Raw genomic sequence first — 17,467 nt, 5'->3', positions numbered from 1 at the left:
CAGGCCACGCCTCCCCGTATCACGCATGCGCGTCAGCGGCGGAGGGGGCGCGGGTGACGTCATGCGCGTGCGCCCGCGGCGGCGCATGCGCGGCGGGGCCCGGAGCGGGCCGCGCGCGGAGCCTGCGGGCGGTGGGCGCCGCCGCCGCCGCCATGTTCCGGTATCAGGTGAGGGGGGAGAGGGTCTGGCTGGGCTCTACGGGGGTACACCGGGCTGAAGGAGGCGGGGAAGGGGGGGGGACCCCGGTCCGCGGTCCCCCGCTCCGCCCCCGCCGCCCCGGGAGCGCGATTTGAGGGGTGCGATGCTGCGGGGGGGAGCGTCTGAGAGTAGAAAACGGAGCTGACCAGCCCCCCACCACCATCGCTTTGCTGTCCCTAGTCCCTGGAGGACTGCCCGCTGGATGAGGACGAAGACGCCTTCCAGGCCCTGGGAGAGGAAGATGAAGATATCGACCAGTTTAACGATGATACGTTTGGAGCTGGAGCTGTCGGTGAGCGCTTGTGATACCCCCCAAACCCCCCCGCAGACCCCTCCCTCGCCTCGCTGATCCCCTCCCTACCCCTGTGAGCTCACCCCTCGCTTGGTCCCTCACAGACGACGACTGGCAGGAGGCCCACGAGCGGTTGGCAGAGCTGGAGGACAAACCGGTGACAACCAGGGAACAAGATGGACCCGGCGGCGAGGAGGCAGATCTGCTGGGCGAGCCCGAGGACACACTGGCGGAGCGGCTGACCCGGCTGGTGATCGATAATGAGCTGGAGGACCCCGCCATCATGCAGGCTGTGCAAACCACGGTCCCTGCGCAGGTGGGAGTGGGGCTGGCGGAGTGAAAACCTGGCAGAACCGGGGTGGGTGAAGGTCTGGTAGCGCTGTGCTGACTCCCTGCCTGTTTTTTAGCAACCTGGAGGGCTCAACTCCAGCATCTGGGACAGCTCGGCCGTCCTGCGGCGAATCCGGGGGCCGCTTCTCACTCAGGTACGATGTAGGGGTGCAGGTGGCTTCCCTAGTGCCCCCCAAACCCCTGCGGCAGCGAGCTGGGCCCTGAGGGTTGAGATGTGCTGTACTGCTGAGGGCTCATCGGTGCTGGGGGGCACCTCCAGCTCAGGCTGAGACAGCTGGGCATTCTCCTTGCCCCGGGCTGGATCTAGGTGGCCACAGTTTGCCTCACTTGTAGACCCTTTTAGACGTGACCCCTTGGAGAGCCAGGTTGGGGGGTTATCGCCAATCTGTGGTTCCTGGTGATGTTTGAGAGATGTCAGCGCTCTCATCAGGGTTTGAGAATGTTGGTGCCTCAAGGCAGAGGATTTTTTTTTTTTTTTTGTTGCGGTTTAATTACGAGTCAGGCTTTTAAGTGTAAGCAGAGCGTGCTGCACCGCCAGCCCTCTCCCAGCTTTCTAGGGCCGACGAGGGCTGCGCCATCATCACAAACAGGTGTCTTGGCAGTGATGCGGGCTCTGCCGGGCAGGTTCTGGGGGTCCCTAGGACCCCCCACTGTCACATGGGGCTCCTGGGGAAGCGCAGTGGGGTGCAGAGGAGACCTGTCAGGAGGAAGGATGTGGCTGTCGCATCCTGGGAATGTCCCTGGGACACACAGTGCCAATCATCCCCGTCCCAGTCCGTGATTGTTATCCTGGAGGGAGCTTTCTCTCCCCTTCCACTTGCAGGAGATGCCGTCGGTGTCCGTGCTGGACTACGCTCTGCCTCAGAGACCCCCTCAGGCTCGAGAGGAAGAGCGGGACCCCTCCGAGCGGGCGCTGCCCCGCCGTTCGTCATCCCCTGTCATCGGGAGCCCCCCCGTCCGGGCTGTCCCCATAGGCACCCCTCCCAAGCAGGCTGCTGTGCCCAACTTCAACCAGCAGGTACCTCCCCCCGGGCCCTACTCGCAGCTCAGGCCGGTCCCCAAGGAGCTGACAGGGGTGACTGCGCCTCTTTCCCTCTTAGATCCTGTGTCCGAAGCCTGTCCACATCCGAGCTACCATGCAGCAGCGTTACCCCGCTCCCTACGGCGAGAGGATGTCCCCTAACCAGCTCTGCAACGTACCGGTATCCGGACCCCCCGGAACCCCCTTCTTGGTGCTGCCTTCAAGCCCCTCAGTGCTGGGAGGCCTCCCCAGAAACCCCCCCCAACGCCCCATTTCCTTCTTTCCACCTGTAATTCCAGGCCTGGCCTGGCTCCCAGCCTGCCCGGGGCACCTTCCTGGGGCTTCATCTGGTGCCATCACCCCCTCCCCACTTTCCCACCGTCAGCTGGGCCAGGGCTGTGACCGGGTGTCCCTTTTCCCTTCTCTTTCTCAAGAATTCCTCCCTCCTGGGCCACCCGTTTCCTCACAGCGTCTCTCCTGTTCTCACCCACCTACAGAGAGCGCAGCTGCTCGGAGGAGCCCAGGTATAACCCCCCATTCCCCCGCTTCCTGCCCTTTCGTGGCCCCCGCCGTGGCCAGGGTCCTGCATTTCTCTTCGTGTGGCTGCGGAAGCTGCTTCTACATGGCATTTTCTGGTGTTTCACAGCTGCCCTGGCTGGGCTTTTCTTTTTGCCCCTAAATCTCCCCCTTGGCTGACTCGGGGCACTCTCTCTGCTCTGCCAGGCCGGCCGAATGTCCCCCAGCCAGTTTGCCCGGGTCTCTGGCCTGGTTGGGAGCCCTCTCCCCTCCGTCAATCCCAAGCTGCTCCAGGGCAGAGTCGGGCAGATGATGTCTCCGGCCAGCGGGTTTCGTGCCTTTTTTGGGGCTCCCCCCGCTCCACCTCCCTCGCAGCCGCAGCACCCGCCAGGCCCTGGATCCCACCTGCAGAGCCTGAGGTAGGTACCATCCTCCTCCCGGCCTCCTGCCTTGCTCTCTGCAGCCGCCTCTTGAGATTTTTCTACTTTCCCCAGGCCGCAGCCCCAGATGTTCCGCCCGGACACGACTCACCTGCACCCCCAGCACCGTCGGCTCCTGCACCAGCGACAGCAGCAGAACCGAAAGTGAGTTCTGACCCTGCCCTGCCGGTGCCGGGAGAGGGGCTGCCTGGCGCGGGGTAGGGGGGGTGGGTTGCATCGCCCCTCCGCCTCTGGGGGGGTTGTGCTGCTGGGGCTAGCCTGTGCCACCGCTCTCTGTCCCTTCCTGTAGCTCCTGTGTGCTCACGGGTGCCCTTCTTGCCTCCTGCCAGCCAGCACCGGAGCCTCAACGGCTCGGTGGGGGACCGAGGGGGCCACCGGAGCAGCCACCAGGAGCAGATGCGCAAAGATCCTTACGCCAACCTCATGCTGCAACGGGAAAAGGACTGGGTGTCCAAGATCCAGATGATGCAGCTGCAGAGCACTGATCCCTACCTGGATGACTATTACTACCAGGTACTGAGGAGGAGGGGAAGTTTCCAGCCCGCTCGGTTGCGTGTCCCGTGTCCGTGGCTGCTGGCAGGGCAGCACCTCGATGCTCCTGCAGGACCGGTGTCTTCTTGGTACTGAAGGGGATGTCGGTGCTGAGAGTGATGCAGCGGAGGAAGTGTTTATAGATCCAGGCGTGAGGAATGCACTGGAGGAGGAAGGCAGAGGGATGATGGGGAGTGAGCATCCCCAGGAAGGGGAAAAGGGAGCCAGCAGCAAGGGAAAAAAATGCCTTCTTGTTCTTGAGTGAGATGTCCAGGGTTGAGGTGACGTTGGGGGATGCTGGCAGGTAACAGGAGAGCAGCTCCTCTACATCAGAAGCTGCATGGGACAGACTGGATATTAGGAAGTATTTATATATTAGGATATTAGACTGGATATTAGAAAGTATTTCTTTGCAGAAGGGGTTGTTGGGCGTTGGAATGGGCTGCCCAGGGCAGGGGTGGAGTCCCCATCCCTGGAGGGGTTGAAGAGTGGGGTTGACCCAGCGCTGAGGGATCTGGTGGAGTTGAGAACGGTCAGGGTGAGGTTCATGGTTGGACTGGATGATCTTCAAGGGCTTTTCCAACCCAGATGATTCTGTGAATAAAACACCTGGACTGGGAGACGGGGGAGCTGCTAAATGGAAAATGAGAGAGGAGAGAGCCCTGAGCAGGGAACGGCTGCGTAAGGAGGACTCTAGTCTGACAGGAGGTGGTGGTGAAGCCCGTGGGGTCCAAAGATCGAGGTGGAGGAGGTGGCTGGGGAGAGGCTGCTCCTGCTCTTTTCCAGTTTGAGAATGGGAAGTCCCAGACTGGGCTCAGACGAGCCACATCTGGAGCAGGTGAAGCGAGGTGACAGCTGAGCTCTTACCAACGGCGGTAGATGCTCAAAGCTCAGTGGGGTTTGAGGGTACACAGGGCAACCTCGCACGAGGGGAATCTGTGGAAAGCTTCACGCTATGTAGGACAGATGCCTGGCTTGGGAGATTAAATGGGGCTTGACTGGGAGTGTGTTTGGGGCCGTCGTAAGTTGTGCGGGAGGTTTGGCCCCCTGTCTTCATGAAAGGGGTGCGGAGGAGCCAGCCATACACCCAGAAATGTCCTGGAGCATTCGGTGCAGCCGAGAGTACGGGGCAGAGCAGGGAGGGCAGATCCCAGCACGGTGAAATGGGGCAGAACGGTCCAGTCCCTTCCGTGGTGGGCCAGGGGCCCGGTGGGAGCGGGGATCTGGGCTCCGGTGGGAGCGGCAGGAGAACTGTGGCCAACGGGTGCGTCTGGCTCTGGGGCTGGTGGGAGGCATCACACTGACAGAGTTTTTCCGGGAGCTGTGGGTGAGTGGATCCCCAGTAGAGGAGAGGAACTGGTGCAGCCGCAGCCGGGATGTGAGTCAACAAAGCTTTGCCCTTGCGAAAGAGGCGAACGTTGGTCGGGGTGGGTGGGAAAAGCGCGTGAGCATCAGTGTGGGAGGCCCCAGCCTGGGCAACGGTGCTGACAGAGCAAGGCAGGCTAACTGGAGTGGACTGGGAAGGACTGGGAGCCGGGGACCTCCCAGGGAGAGCCTGTATTGAGAAAGAGGGCTGAGGAGGAACCTTGAGCTCTGTAATCTTGAGGGATGATAGAGAGGAGGACGCAGTCGTGTACTGGGGGAAGAACAGTGGTTTAAAATGCTGCTGCTGAGCTTGGGAAGCCCAGTAAGTGATGTGTGAGGGGTGGACCATGGGCCAGGGAGGGGGATGTGTTGCATCCATCCTTGCCAACTGTTTTTGGGGGGGTCTCAACCTCTCCTCTCCCTGCCTCAGAATTACTTCCAGAAGCTGGAGAAGTTAGCAGCAGCGGAGGAAGTCCACGGTGATGGTCCCAAGAAGGAACGCACTAAACTCATCACACCTCAGGTGGCGAAGCTGGAGCACACTTACAAGCCAGGTAAGAGATCCTGACTCCACACAGCCTGGATATTCTGTAGCTGAAGGGTGGGGGTGGTTGGTTCTGCGCTGAGGCGGGGTCTCGCTGGGGCCAGCTGGAGTTTGGAGGTAGCCACGGGGCTACTTTCAGGCCGGAGATAAAGGCGGGTGAGGTGGGGCGAGGCCCGGACTGACTCCCTTTTGCTTCCCTTCTCCCTCCTTCGTGCAGTGCAGTTCGAGGGCTCGCTGGGGAAGCTCACGGTCTCCAGTGTGAACAACCCTCGGAAGATGATCGACGCGGTGGTGACCTCCCGCAGCGAGGATGACGTGAGCTCTCTGGCCCTGCCTCCCCTCCGACGCAGCACTGCGCTCGGTCCTCAGGCCGGTGTGGGAGCCACCCGCGGCCCTGACTCCGCTGTCCTTCTTCGGCAGGAGACGAAGGAGAAGCAAGTTCGAGACAAGAGACGCCAAACCCTTGTCACGATCGAGAAGGTGAGTTCGGGGAGGACCGTCGTGACGTTCATTTCTGCACTTGGGCCACAACAACCCCCAGCAGCGCTACAGGCCTGGGGAGGAGTGGCTGGAGAGCTGCCAGTCAGAGAGGGACTTGGGGGGGTTGATTGCCAGCCGGCTGAACAGGAGCCAGCAGTGTGCCCAGGTGGCCAAGAAGGCCACTGGTATCCTGGCTTGTATCAGCACTAGCGTGGCCAGCAGGGACAGGGAAGGGATCTTCCCCCTGTACTCGGCACTGGTGAGGCCGCCCCTCGATGACTGGGTTCAGTTTTGGTCCCCTCACTCCAAAAAGGCCATTGAATGACTCGAGCGTGTCCAGAGAAGGGCAACGGAGCTGGTGCAGGGTCTGGAGCACAGGTGTGATGGGGAGCGGTTGAGGGAACTGGGGGGGTTTAGTCTGGAGAAGAGGAGGCTGAGGGGAGACCTCATGGCCCTCTACAACTCCCTGAAAGGAGGGTGCAGAGAGGGGGGATGAGTCTCTTGAACCAAGGAACAAGCGACAGGACAAGAGGGAATGGCCTCAAGCTGCGCCAGGGCAGGGTCAGACTGGCTACTAGGAAGTGTTTCTTTGCAGAAGGGGTTGTTGGGCGTTGGAATGGGCTGCCCAGGGCAGGGGTGGAGTCCCCATCCCTGGAGGGGTTGAAGAGTGGGGTTGACCCAGCACTGAGGGATCTGGTGGAGTTGAGAACGGTCAGGGTGAGGTTCATGGTTGGACTGGATGATCTTCAAGGGCTTTTCCAATCAAGATGATTCTGGGATGCTGTGACATTCAGAGATCGGTGGGGCACGAAGTGGGCTGGGGTGAGGAGAGTGGTTCTGGGCAACATCCTGGATCTCAGGAGCAGGGCTAGTGGATCCCGTCGCAGATCCCTGTGCCCTGCTGTGATGGCCGTCTCTCCCACAGACGTACAGTCTCCTCCTGGATGTGGAGGACTACGAGAGACGCTACCTCCTGAGCCTGGAAGGCGAGCGGCCGGCGCTGATGGGGGAGAGGAAGCAGAAGATCTGTGATATGTATGACAATCTGAGGGGCAAGGCGCCCGGGCAGGAGAGGTGAGCAGAGGCGACGTCTGCAACTGTGGGAGCTCAGAGAGTCCACGGCCGCTTGCAGCTGCTGCGACTGGCTTTGCAGGGCCCTGTTTCCCAAAGAAGAGTCAGGCTGACTCTTCCAGGGGTCTGTTGGGAGCTGGAGGTTGAAATAATACAATTTTTTTCCTTTTTTTTCCCCCCATTTTCTCCACAATTGTTTGCTGTGGTTAGGATCCTATAAAAACTTCAATCCCTGCAGCTCAGGTTCTGCAATTAGCACCTGTCTGCATGTTCATCAGGTGTGTGCCCTGAGTTCTGCGCCCCGGCACATCTCAGGGTGCCTGGTTTTAAGTCAGTCACCTCTTGCCTGACCTGTGGCCTCAGCAGCACAGATGGGCCAGGAAGGACACAGGGTCTCAGTGGCTCCTTCTCTGCTGCCCCGCAGGGAACTGAGCCTTGTTCTCCTGCCCAGCCCATCAGACAGGCAGGGATTAGGGTTTGGGATGTCATTCCCGCATTGTTTTTCCCTCCTCGGGGATGTTTTTTGTGGTGGGTGTTTTTTTCGCCTGGTGCCGGTGCAGGGCTGGCTCTGGGCTACCCACGGGAACCCTCCACTTGCCCTGGGACTCTCCCAGCTTGAGGGTCAGCACTTTTCTCCTGTCGTCGGCAGGCCGAGCGACGATCACTTCATGCAGATCATGTGCATCCGGAAAGGGAAGCGCCTCGTGGCCCGGATCCTCCCCTTCTTGTCACCCGAGCAAGCGGCCGACGTACTCATGGCGACAGCCAGAAACCTGCCCTTCCTCATCAAGAAGGACGCTCAGGACGAGGTGAGATTCCAGGGGCTTGGAGGGCTCCCCTCGCTGCAAGGTGGGGTTCAGCACGGGGTCTGGAGCCAGATTTCCTCTCCTCCATGAAGGAAAAACGGCAAACGGCATCATGAGTCTTAAGAATGGTTGTTTCTGCCTCTCCTGGGAGGCTGCAGGAGCCCTGAGCTCCTGGCAGGGCCCATCTCCCGTGCCTGCTGGCTGGCACGACACGGCTCGGCTTCACCGGGAAGAATTTCTGATAAATGGTGCCTTTATTTAACGAGCCCAGCTCTTGGCTGAGTGCTTGTTTGAAGGGTTGTGTCTCTGACTCATCGGGTGACAACGGGAGACTCCATCTTCAGAGACAGAGAGCACGAGGCCAGCATCTGCTCCAGCTCTCAGCCGTCCTTCGGAACCTTTGTTCTATAGGGAACCAAAACACAGGCATCCGCGACGTAAACCCCAGCTTGTTTGGAGAAAAAGGCTGATTTAAGAAGGAAAAAGCTTTGCCTGAATTTAAAGCAGGCCTGTGCCGTTGCAGGGGTGTGGGAGGATGCCGTTAGCGGGTCCCACGCTGAGGGGGGGCTGAGAGCGAAGGTGCTGCTGGGGTGTGTGTAGCAGTGAGGCAGCGTCGTGTTGGGGTCCGGGGAGCCCCAGGATGCGCAGGAGGTGACAGGGAAGCAGATTTTCTTGCTGTCACCGTTCCGCTCCTCTCCCCGCAGGTGCTGCCCTGCCTGTTGAGGCCCTTCTCTCATGTCCTCTACCACCTTCCCTTGGGGACGGTCACCAGCCTTGTGCAGCAGCTAACGAACCTACCTCAGAGCGCGACCGCGCCAGCGCCCACCAACCTGCACCTCACTGCTGTGCTCCAAAACAAGGTGCTCGTCTCGTTCTGCTCCCTGGGGAGGTGGTGGGGGGCAGCTGGGGCCAACCTCATCCCTCCCGCCCCAACACGTCCCGATGTTTCCACATAATGGGGGAAATTGAGTTTCCCGGTGCTGGATGGCAGAGCTGTGGTGCGGGAACAGCACAGGAGCCACAGGCTGCCAGTCCCTGGCGCTCCTCCCCCTTCCCTTGCTGATTAACGAGGGTGTCTGGCAGATTAATTAGTCATTTGAGCTGGCCTGGGAGTCGGCTGCAGTCCGACAACCAGCTCCCTTTGTCCCGCTGGGCTGCAGCCTGCCCCAAAATCCAGGGATTTGTGAATAAATCCCTCCAACCGGGAGCGGTGTGTCACTCATGCAGTTGTGACTCAGGCCGATAAACAGCTTCTTCCTGCTCCTCTTCCTCAGCTGGGGATTGTCCGCTTGTGCCACCATCCCCAGGGGGACTGGGAGGTGGAGGTGATTCTCAAATCCACCCAAAAAAAGTGTGCAGAGGGGAGGAAAGCTCGCCCTGCCCTGCCCATCCCGTGCCACAGGGATTTCCTTGTGAGGCAGGACAACCCTGGGGGGGACCCGCGGTGGCCTGGGGACATCACTGGTGGGACATCACCTCCCCGACACCCTCCCTCTCTTCCCCACAGTTCGGCCTGTCCCTGCTGTACTTGATCTTGAGCCGCGGGGAGGAACTGCAGAGCTCAGATGCCAACACGGAGCTAATGCAGGACAACCAGTGGTGAGCGCTCGGGCTGTGGCGGGGCAGGGGATGGCGGCGATGCCGGGCTCTGAAGGACTTGGGGGGGGTGGTGGAGTTGGGGGACAGCTCCTGAGTGGCACATCGCCACGTTATGACACCCTGGGAGTTGGGGGGTGGGGGGGGGAGGCCAGGCCCCACAGAGCAGCCAGGGTGTCTCGGCGAGGCCGTGGACCCTTCCCTGCGCAGAGGCCGGGGTTTGAGGATGTGGCACCTCAAACTTTAGTTCCTGTGCTAAAAAAAAAGGAGGAGGCTGAGGGGAGACCTCATGGCCCTCTACAACTCCCTGAAAGGAGGGTGCAGAGAGCGGGGATGAGTCTCTTGAACCAAGGAACAAGCGACAGGACAAGAGGGAATGGCCTCAAGCTGCGCCAGGGCAGGGTCAGACTGGCTCTTAGGAAGTATTTCTTTGCAGAAGGGGTTGTTGGGCGTTGGAATGGGCTGCCCAGGGCAGGGGTGGAGTCCCCATCCCTGGAGGGGTTGAAGAGTGGGGTTGACCCAGCGCTGAGGGATCTGGTGGAGTTGGGAACGGTCAGGGTGAGGTTCATGGTTGGACTGGATGATCTTCAAGGGCTTTTCCAACCCAGATGATTCTGTGAGTCTGTAAAACGGGGCTGTAGCACCACTGTCCCCCCCCACCCCGAGCGCCCCATCTTACTCCTTCTCCTCTGACAGGACGGAGCTGATGCTCATGGCGACCCGGGAGCTCCTGCGGATCCCTCAGGCAGCCTTGGCCAAGCCGGTGTCCACCCCCTCAAACCTGATCTCCCTCTTTTCTCGCTATGTCGACCAGCAGAAGCTGAACCTGCTGGAGACAAAATTGCAGTAAGCATCACCCCCCCTGCTATGTAGGGACCAAAAAAGGGTGAAACCAGAGGCAGGTGGGGGGGGAAATGTGGGGTAGAGGGTTCACCCTTGGGGTGATGGGGGGGGTTGCTGCCTCCTCCCTGCAACCCTGCAGCTCCTCTGACCCCCCCTTCCACCGTTTTTCCCCCCCCACCCTCCCCCATACCAGCTTAGTGCACGGGATCCGGTAGGAGATTTCCGCGGCTCCTCGCCACCGGCGTGGTCCAGAGGATGGATGGATGGATGGATGGAGGGCAGGCGGTTTCCCCCACACACACACCCCCCCAAAAACACACCCCAAGATCACCCCGACGCCCGGCCTGGCAGGACACTGTCCCCTGCTGCAGGAGGCGCATGTCCCCCCCACCCCAAAATCCTGGCTGGGGGGGAGTGGGGGGGTAGGGTAGGGGTTTGGCTGCTCCCTGCCCTCCCCCAAAAATTGCTGCGTCTCCCTGCTGTGCCCAAGCCCCCCCCAGCCCACCGCCGCTCCCCCCACAACAGCTGCTGCTTCTCCCCACACCCCCCACACGCACACTACGGGAAGGGGGGGGGGGGGCTGTAGGGCTGGGTGCCCCCTTTCTCCTTCCCCAGCCCTCCCCCCCAAAAAAACAGAGCACTGAGGTCTGGTCCCCGCCCCTCCCTGGCCACACACACAAGAGCACATGTGTGCGCACACACAACATGTGTGAACACACGTGTGCACCCCCCCCCCCCTCTTTTGCACACTTGCCTTGTCTTCCCGAGAGTCGGCTCCTTCCCTCAACCCTGTGCCCCCCGCCTCGCGCCCCCCTTCAGTCCTGGGGGGATTCTGCTGTTCTGCTCCTCGGGAATGGGGCGGGGGGGAAGGTTAATTTTACTTTTTTTTTTTTTTTTTGCTTTTAAAAAGAAAACAAAGAGATTTGCACATGTAGGTATTTTACAACCAGTAACTCCTCCCTGGCATTAACCAGCTCCCCTCGGCTGCTTCCCAGCCCCCCCCTGCCCTCTTCCCCCTCACTTTCCTCCCGACTGATCAAATGGAAAGTTCTTTTATTTTTTCTTTGTGCTTTTTTTTTTTTTTTTTTTCCTCCCCCCCTCCCCTCCAGTTTTTGGTTCTGGTTAATGAGAATAAAGTTTCTAAATTTACATTTTTATAGGGTATTGTAAATAAAGATGAATTGTATACTGCTGCCAGCCTGGCCTCTTCTTCTCTGAGGGGGAGCAGGGCCCCCCCCGAGGGTCCCCCCGCCCTCCCGGTCAGAGGTCAGAGGTCACCGGCCCCTCCGCGGGTGGAAGGGCGCTGTCTCAGCCAATAGCGGCACGACTAAGGGGGAGGCCCCGCCCCCGCGGCCCATCGGTCGCGGGATGAGTCACCCCTTCGCCGCGCGGCCGGCAGTGACGCGCGGCTCCGCCCTCCTTCGCTCATTGGTCCGCTGCGGAGACGGGCGGGCGAGAGCACCAGTGAGAAGGTGAAGGGCGGGGTGGAGGAGGCGCGCGCAGCTTGACGGCCTTCCGCGCAAGCGCGCCAACAGCCAATAGGGGCGCGGGTACCGCCCCGCGCGGGCGGCAGCACCAATCCGCTTGGCGGGGCGGGGCGCGCGGGGGCCGCCGCCGCCAATGAGGTGCGTCCGGGGGCGGGGCGAGTGACGGCAGCGCCGTGGGGGGCGGGGCGGAGGGGAGGCGGCGGCGATGGCGGAGCTGCGAGCGGCGGCCGCGGGCCCCGGCCCGGTGGCGGCGGCGGTGGCGGCGGCAGCGCTGCCCGGCCCCATGGCGCTGCCCGCGGCGCCCGGTGCGGCCCCCGCCCTGCCCTCCCCGGCAGCGGGCAGTGGGGCGGGTCCGAGCCCGGGGGCGGGCACGGCGGCGGCGGCAGCGGCAGGGGGCGGTGGTTCCGGTTCGGGCGGTGCCGGGTCCGGTTCGGCGCGCGAAGGTTGGCTCTTCAAATGGACCAACTACATCAAGGGTTACCAGCGCCGCTGGTTCGTGCTCAGCAACGGCCTCCTCAGCTACTACCGGTACGTACCGGGGACCCGGCTCCTCGACCCCACCCTGCACCGCGGGGCTCCCCCGTGACCTTGGGTCCGGCCCCTTCTCCCCGCCGTGAAGCCACGGGGCGGGGGTGGGTGGTTCGGGGGGGTTGTGTGTGTGATCCCACCCGCCCCAAACCGGTGAGGCCTCGGTGTCACCTGCCGCCCCCCGGTGCCAGCTGGGGCGGGGAAGGGCTGTCACCTCCCTGCCCGGGCAGGGCGGCTGGTCCCGGGGCTGTTTGCCGGGGCGGGGAGGGGGGATGATGTTGTCACCTGCCTGGTCCCCATCTCTGGGTCTCGGTGTCCCTCCGAGCAGCCGTTCCCCGGGGGGGTAGCGAGGGCCGTTCCCCAGCGGTGCTACCCCGGGGGGGAGCCGGGTTTGGGGGTGGGGGGACAGCGGCGTTCCCAGCCCCCTCCCCGCTGTGCCACCGCTTGATCCCCGGGGGGACACCTGAGCCCGGCCGTGTGGGCCCTGTCCCTCCATTATTCATAGAGTAACCGGAGCCTGCAGGCAGCGCAGGCAGCTGCCAGCTCGAGTTACAGCCCCGCGGGCGGGGGGGGGACGCACCCCTGGGCCGAACCGAGGGTGTCCCAGGTGCCTCCCGCCCTGGCAGGCCCGGGCCCGGTGACGTGGAAAGGGTGTGCCGGGCTGGCACGGCCTTGCACCGCGCCGGGGGGGGACACTTCACCCTCCTCCCGGGCCATGCTGGGATGCAGGAGGCACCCAGGGGAGCGTGGTGGGCCCTGAGGCCGCTCCTGGGGAGTGCTGAGCCCTGTTTTTGTGCCTGGTTGGGGCTGCGGACCCCCATCCGAAGCGGCGTTGCCAGCTTTGGCCCCGTTCTGGTGCTGGCGCTGCCCAGCCGCCTTGGCAAAACCAACTGGGGCTGGAGCTGGCACCCTATTAATAGCCCTGTCTGCAGGGTGGGGAATGCCAGGCCCCCTCCACGGCCCCCCCAAAAGCTGCCCAGTCTGGGCTACGGAGCATCTCTTGCCTCTAGCCTCACCGTGTTCCCCCCCTCTCCTGCCTCCCCACACAGATCCAAGGCAGAGATGCGACACACCTGCCGTGGCACCATCAACCTGGCCACGGCCAACATCACGGTGGAGGATTCCTGCAACTTTATCATCTCCAACGGCGGGGCCCAGACCTACCACCTGAAGGCCAGCTCTGAGGTGGAACGGCAACGTTGGGTCACCGCCCTCGAGCTGGCCAAGGCCAAAGCTGTCAAGATGCTGGAGGAGTCAGGTACGGCCCTCGCAGCCGGCGTGTGTTCCCCCATCCCCCTGCTACACCTGCTTCTCGAGCCCAGGGGCTTTTTTGTCCCCCCACAGAACGTGACCCCGCATCCCCTCCCTTTTCCCAAACCCCTTTGGCCAGAAACACCACCCGCTTTTCCCCATCCATCTCCCGTGCCCCGCTGGGGTGCTGTGCAGGGACAGCGTCACGGCACATAACTTGGGGTGCTGGAGCTGCTCCCCAAGCTAGGTTTGGAAAGGGGTGATCGTGGTTGTCTGCGTGCGAGCTCGGCGGCGCTGTCCTGCCTGCTGCGGCCACGCCAGCTTCCCTGCTTGAGGAGCCCCCAGCAGCCTGGCACGCGCTTCCTGGCTAGCGTGACTACTTGTGTGCCAAGAGATCGGCCATCTGCTCCAAGCTGCCATTCCCTGCCACGATATTACTGTCCAGGATGCCGTAGCAGTGGCCGGGAGTGCGCGCCCTGTCTGTGGCTCCCAGCCCTCAGGGATTTTGGGGGCGGGGGGGGGGCGGTTTTCTGCAGCAGCCCCGCGGTCAGAGCCTGGTGCAACTCAGAGGGCTGGTGTATGCTCCTGGTGCTCAGCTTCCCCTTCTTCCCCATTTCCAAGAGGCCTCCCGAGGCCACGTTAACAGTTCTTCCCGCTGACAGATGACTCTGGCGACGAGTCGGTGTCACAGACGGACAAGACGGAGCTGCAGAACACGCTGCGCACCCTCTCCAGCAAAGTGGAGGATCTGAGCACCTGCAACGACCTCATCGCCAAGCACGGCACGGCCCTGCAACGCTCCCTCAGCGAGCTGGAGACCCTCCGGCTGCCGGCCGAGAGCACCGAGAAGATCAAGCAGGTCAATGAACGAGCCACCCTCTTCCGCATCACCTCCAACGCCATGATCAACGTGAGTCCACACCCCGTGGGGCAAATCAGGGAGTGAAGGGGGGGTTCTGACCCCCCACAAACACACCGTGAGCTGATGGGGCATCGCCTCGGCGCAGGCTTGCCGGGATTTTTTGATGCTGGCCCAGACCCACAGCAAGAAATGGCAGAAATCGCTGCAGCACGAACGGGACCAGCGCATCCGGCTGGAGGAGACGCTGGAGCAGTTGGCCAAGCAACACAACCACCTGGAAAGAGCTTTCCGTGGCGCTACCGTCCTCCCCGCCAGCGCGCCCGGCACCGGCGGCTCCGCCAAAGGTACCCCCGGGGGCCACCCGTAGCCCCCACGTCACGTGCTGGGGTGGAGCGGGGGGGCTGGTTGAGGAGTGATGGTGGGAGATGGAGCTGGTGGGGCAGGGTGGGGATAGGGGAAGCCGACAGCAGCTTTTAGTCCCGTCCTGAGCCGGGCTCAGCGTCCTTCACGTCGCTGACCCTGAGTGATAGGTCTGTTGGGTCTCTCCTGCACCGCTGAGCGGCTGCAGCACCTAATTGCCCCCCCTGCCCCCTCCCCAGATCCCTGTTGTCCTGCCAAAGGGGACCTGAGCGACGAGGATGATGACAACGAGTTTTTTGACGCCCCGGAGATCATCACCATGCCAGAGACCATGGGCCACAAGTGAGTGCTGGGGTGTGGGGCTGCCCTCCTGCTCCCCGCACCCCACTCAGGACTGATTCTGCCCTTCTCCTCCACCCCCGCACGTCCCCCCAAGGCGCACAGGCAGCAACATCAGCGGCACCAGCAGCGACATCAGCCTGGACGAGCAGGTAGGACGATGTGTGCTGGAACTTTGGATAAGCAGAGCTGGGCTGGGGGTGCCCCACTTCCCACGGGATGGTTTGGGGGGGCTCACAGGAGCTCTTGTCTGGTCCCCAGTACAAGCACCAGGTAGAAGACACCAAGAAAGAGAAGAGAACCCGCATCCCCTACAAACCCAACTACAGCCTCAACCTCTGGAGCATCATGAAAAACTGCATTGGGAAGGAGTTGTCCAAGATCCCCATGCCGGTGAGCGGGGATACGGCTGGCGGGTGAGCACAGAGCACCCCCAGAACCCCCTTTCTTACCTCTCGCTCCCTTTTAGGTGAACTTCAACGAGCCTCTGTCCATGCTGCAGCGCTTGACTGAGGACCTGGAGTACCATGAGCTGCTCGACCGCGCGGCCAAGTGCGAGAGTTCGCTGGAACAGTTGTGCTACGTGGCCGCCTTCACCGTCTCGTCCTACTCCACCACCGTCTTCCGCACCAGCAAACCCTTCAACCCCCTCCTGGGGGAGACCTTTGAGCTGGATCGCTTGGAGGAGAACGGCTACCGCTCCCTCTGCGAGCAGGTACTGCCAGTCCTGCTTTTCCAGGCCCTCCCCAGGCCCGCTGGGGGTGGTGGGTGCTGATTTGTTCCCTCTCCTCCCGGCCAGGTAAGCCACCACCCGCCAGCCGCTGCCCACCACGCCGACTCCAAGCACGGCTGGACGCTTCGTCAGGAAATTAAAATCACCAGCAAATTTCGAGGAAAATACCTCTCCATCATGCCTCTGGGTGAGCTCTGTGGCTCCGGAGAAGGTGGATTCTGTGCTGGGGACAGGTTTGGGGACCCACCCGAGTGTCCTGTGGGCCGAGCAGGCTCAAGGGGACGGTTCCTGGCACAACCTTCCCTCCTCAGGTACCATCCACTGCGTCTTCCATTCTTCTGGCAACCACTACACATGGAAAAAAGTCACCACCACCGTGCACAACATCATCGTGGGCAAGCTCTGGATAGACCAGGTGGGACAAAACCCCGAGCACGGAGGCGTGGATCCCCCTTGCAGCCCCGTGCCTCAGTTTCCCCCTGTCACCTCCTTCCCTCCACAGTCGGGTGAAATCGAGATTGTCAACCACAAAACGGGCGACAAGTGCAACCTCAAGTTTGTTCCTTACAGTTACTTCTCGCGGGACGTGGCGAGGAAGGTGAGGACACCGGGGCAGCATGGGGACGCGCTGGGGTGCTTGTGAGTCCCCGGTGTCCCCATTCAGGCTCTTTCCTATCCCACCAGGTCACCGGGGAGGTGACAGACCCCACAGGGAAGGTGCATTTTGTCCTGCTGGGCACTTGGGATGAAAAAATGGACTGTTACAAGGTGACGCTGGGCGCTGGGGACAACGGAGCAGAGGGACGGCAGCGAGCCCACGAGGCTGAGGACAGCCGGGTGCTGCTGTGGAAGAGAAACCCGCTCCCGTGAGTAGGGGACGAGGGGACAAAACATCCTCTAAGAGCTGCGGTGGGGAGTGAAGAGGATTGAAGGTGGGTTTTTTCCCTTCCCGTAGGAAGTACGCAGAGAACATGTACTACTTTTCGGAGCTGGCCTTGACTTTGAACGCCCCGGAGAGCGGCACGGCGCCCACCGACAGCCGCCGCCGTCCCGACCAACGCCTGATGGAGAACGGCCGCTGGGACGAGGCCAACGCCGAGAAACAGCGACTGGAGGAGAAACAACGTCTCTCCCGCAAGAGACGCGAGGCCGAGGCCGCCAGAGCCACTGAGGACGGTAAGAACAGAGGGACTTTTTGTCCCCCGTTTGTCTGTGTGACCCCACAGCCCTCACCCCAACTCCCTGCGCCCCCCCAGGAACCCCCTACGACCCTTACAAACCGCTGTGGTTCGAGCGCAAGAAGGACCCGGTCACCCAGGAGCTGGCGCACGTCTACAAGGGCGGCTACTGGGAGAGCAAAGAGAAGCAGGACTGGACCTTGTGCCCGGATATTTTCTAAGCCCGTGTTGTTGGGGAGAGTGGGGGGGTAAAGGGGGCAAAGGCCTAATTTGGGGGGGGTGGGGGGTGGGGGGGAAGGGCCTAACTGGCTGCCAGGGGAGAGCCGCCGCGCCGGCCTCTGTCCGTCTGTCTTAACCGCCCGTCTGTCCCCACCATCAGCGCCTGCCGGGGTTGCCTTAGCCCACCCAAACTGACCTTGATGTGGGGAGCGGGGCCGGGGCCCCCCCCAAAACCCACTCGGGACACACCGTAGCCCCCAAAAGGGGGTGTGGGGGTACAGCCCTCACCCCAGGGAGGGCAGGGGGCTGTGGGGGGGCGGGGCGCAGCGGGGCGAGCCCGAGGCTGGCCTTGGTCTCTTCCCCCCCCCCCCTCCCCTTTTTTTTTTTTAATCTCTCATTTTCCCCCCCTTCCCCACATGTTGGGGTGCTCTTGGGGTGCAGGGGGGCCAGACTCCC

The 17,467-nt window shown here is 62.3% G+C and overlaps 2 protein-coding genes across 2 annotated transcripts; both read left to right on the top strand.

Annotated features, from left to right (window-relative positions):
- Window positions 1–78: 78 nt before the first annotated feature.
- Window positions 79–11,229, top strand: PATL1 (PAT1 homolog 1, processing body mRNA decay factor). Its single transcript, XM_074884794.1, has 19 exons — window positions 79–167; window positions 379–490; window positions 595–806; window positions 898–975; window positions 1,665–1,859; window positions 1,942–2,043; window positions 2,297–2,386; window positions 2,586–2,797; window positions 2,873–2,962; window positions 3,148–3,331; window positions 5,145–5,268; window positions 5,476–5,573; window positions 5,679–5,738; window positions 6,664–6,812; window positions 7,459–7,618; window positions 8,320–8,475; window positions 9,123–9,214; window positions 9,908–10,057; window positions 10,248–11,229. Exons 1-19 carry the CDS (start codon window positions 153–155, stop codon window positions 10,267–10,269), a joined length of 2,301 nt encoding a protein of 766 aa, XP_074740895.1. The 5' UTR covers window positions 79–152; the 3' UTR covers window positions 10,270–11,229.
- Window positions 11,230–11,746: 517 nt separating this feature from the next.
- OSBP (oxysterol binding protein) lies at window positions 11,747–17,060 on the top strand. Its single transcript, XM_074884790.1, has 14 exons — window positions 11,747–12,069; window positions 13,119–13,327; window positions 13,983–14,230; window positions 14,328–14,526; window positions 14,782–14,884; window positions 14,979–15,033; window positions 15,143–15,274; window positions 15,351–15,596; window positions 15,681–15,801; window positions 15,926–16,029; window positions 16,117–16,212; window positions 16,299–16,480; window positions 16,570–16,790; window positions 16,871–17,060. The coding sequence occupies exons 1-14, from the start codon at window positions 11,747–11,749 to the stop codon at window positions 17,011–17,013; spliced, it is 2,382 nt and encodes a 793-aa protein (XP_074740891.1). The 3' UTR covers window positions 17,014–17,060.
- The last annotated feature ends 407 nt before the right edge of the window (window positions 17,061–17,467 follow it).

Source organism: Strix uralensis, chromosome 15 (assembly GCF_047716275.1).
Source record: "Strix uralensis isolate ZFMK-TIS-50842 chromosome 15, bStrUra1, whole genome shotgun sequence".
Taxonomy (NCBI): Eukaryota; Metazoa; Chordata; class Aves; order Strigiformes; family Strigidae; genus Strix; species Strix uralensis.
This window is presented reverse-complemented; position numbering and strand designations above follow the sequence as displayed.

Bases quoted from the DNA above. Each gene is read 5' to 3' on its own strand.
- PATL1 (XM_074884794.1), top strand. The intron at 1,860-1,941 runs GTACCTCCCCCC...TTTCCCTCTTAG, and splicing joins TGCCCAACTTCAACCAGCAG to ATCCTGTGTCCGAAGCCTGT. The intron at 5,574-5,678 runs GTGAGCTCTCTG...CTTCTTCGGCAG, and splicing joins CCTCCCGCAGCGAGGATGAC to GAGACGAAGGAGAAGCAAGT.
- OSBP (XM_074884790.1), top strand. From the start codon at position 11,747: ATGGCGGAGCTGCGAGCGGCGGCCGCGGGCCCCGGCCCGGTGGCGGCG. The intron at 15,597-15,680 runs GTACTGCCAGTC...CCTCCCGGCCAG, and splicing joins ACCGCTCCCTCTGCGAGCAG to GTAAGCCACCACCCGCCAGC. The intron at 16,481-16,569 runs GTGAGTAGGGGA...CCCTTCCCGTAG, and splicing joins TGGAAGAGAAACCCGCTCCC to GAAGTACGCAGAGAACATGT.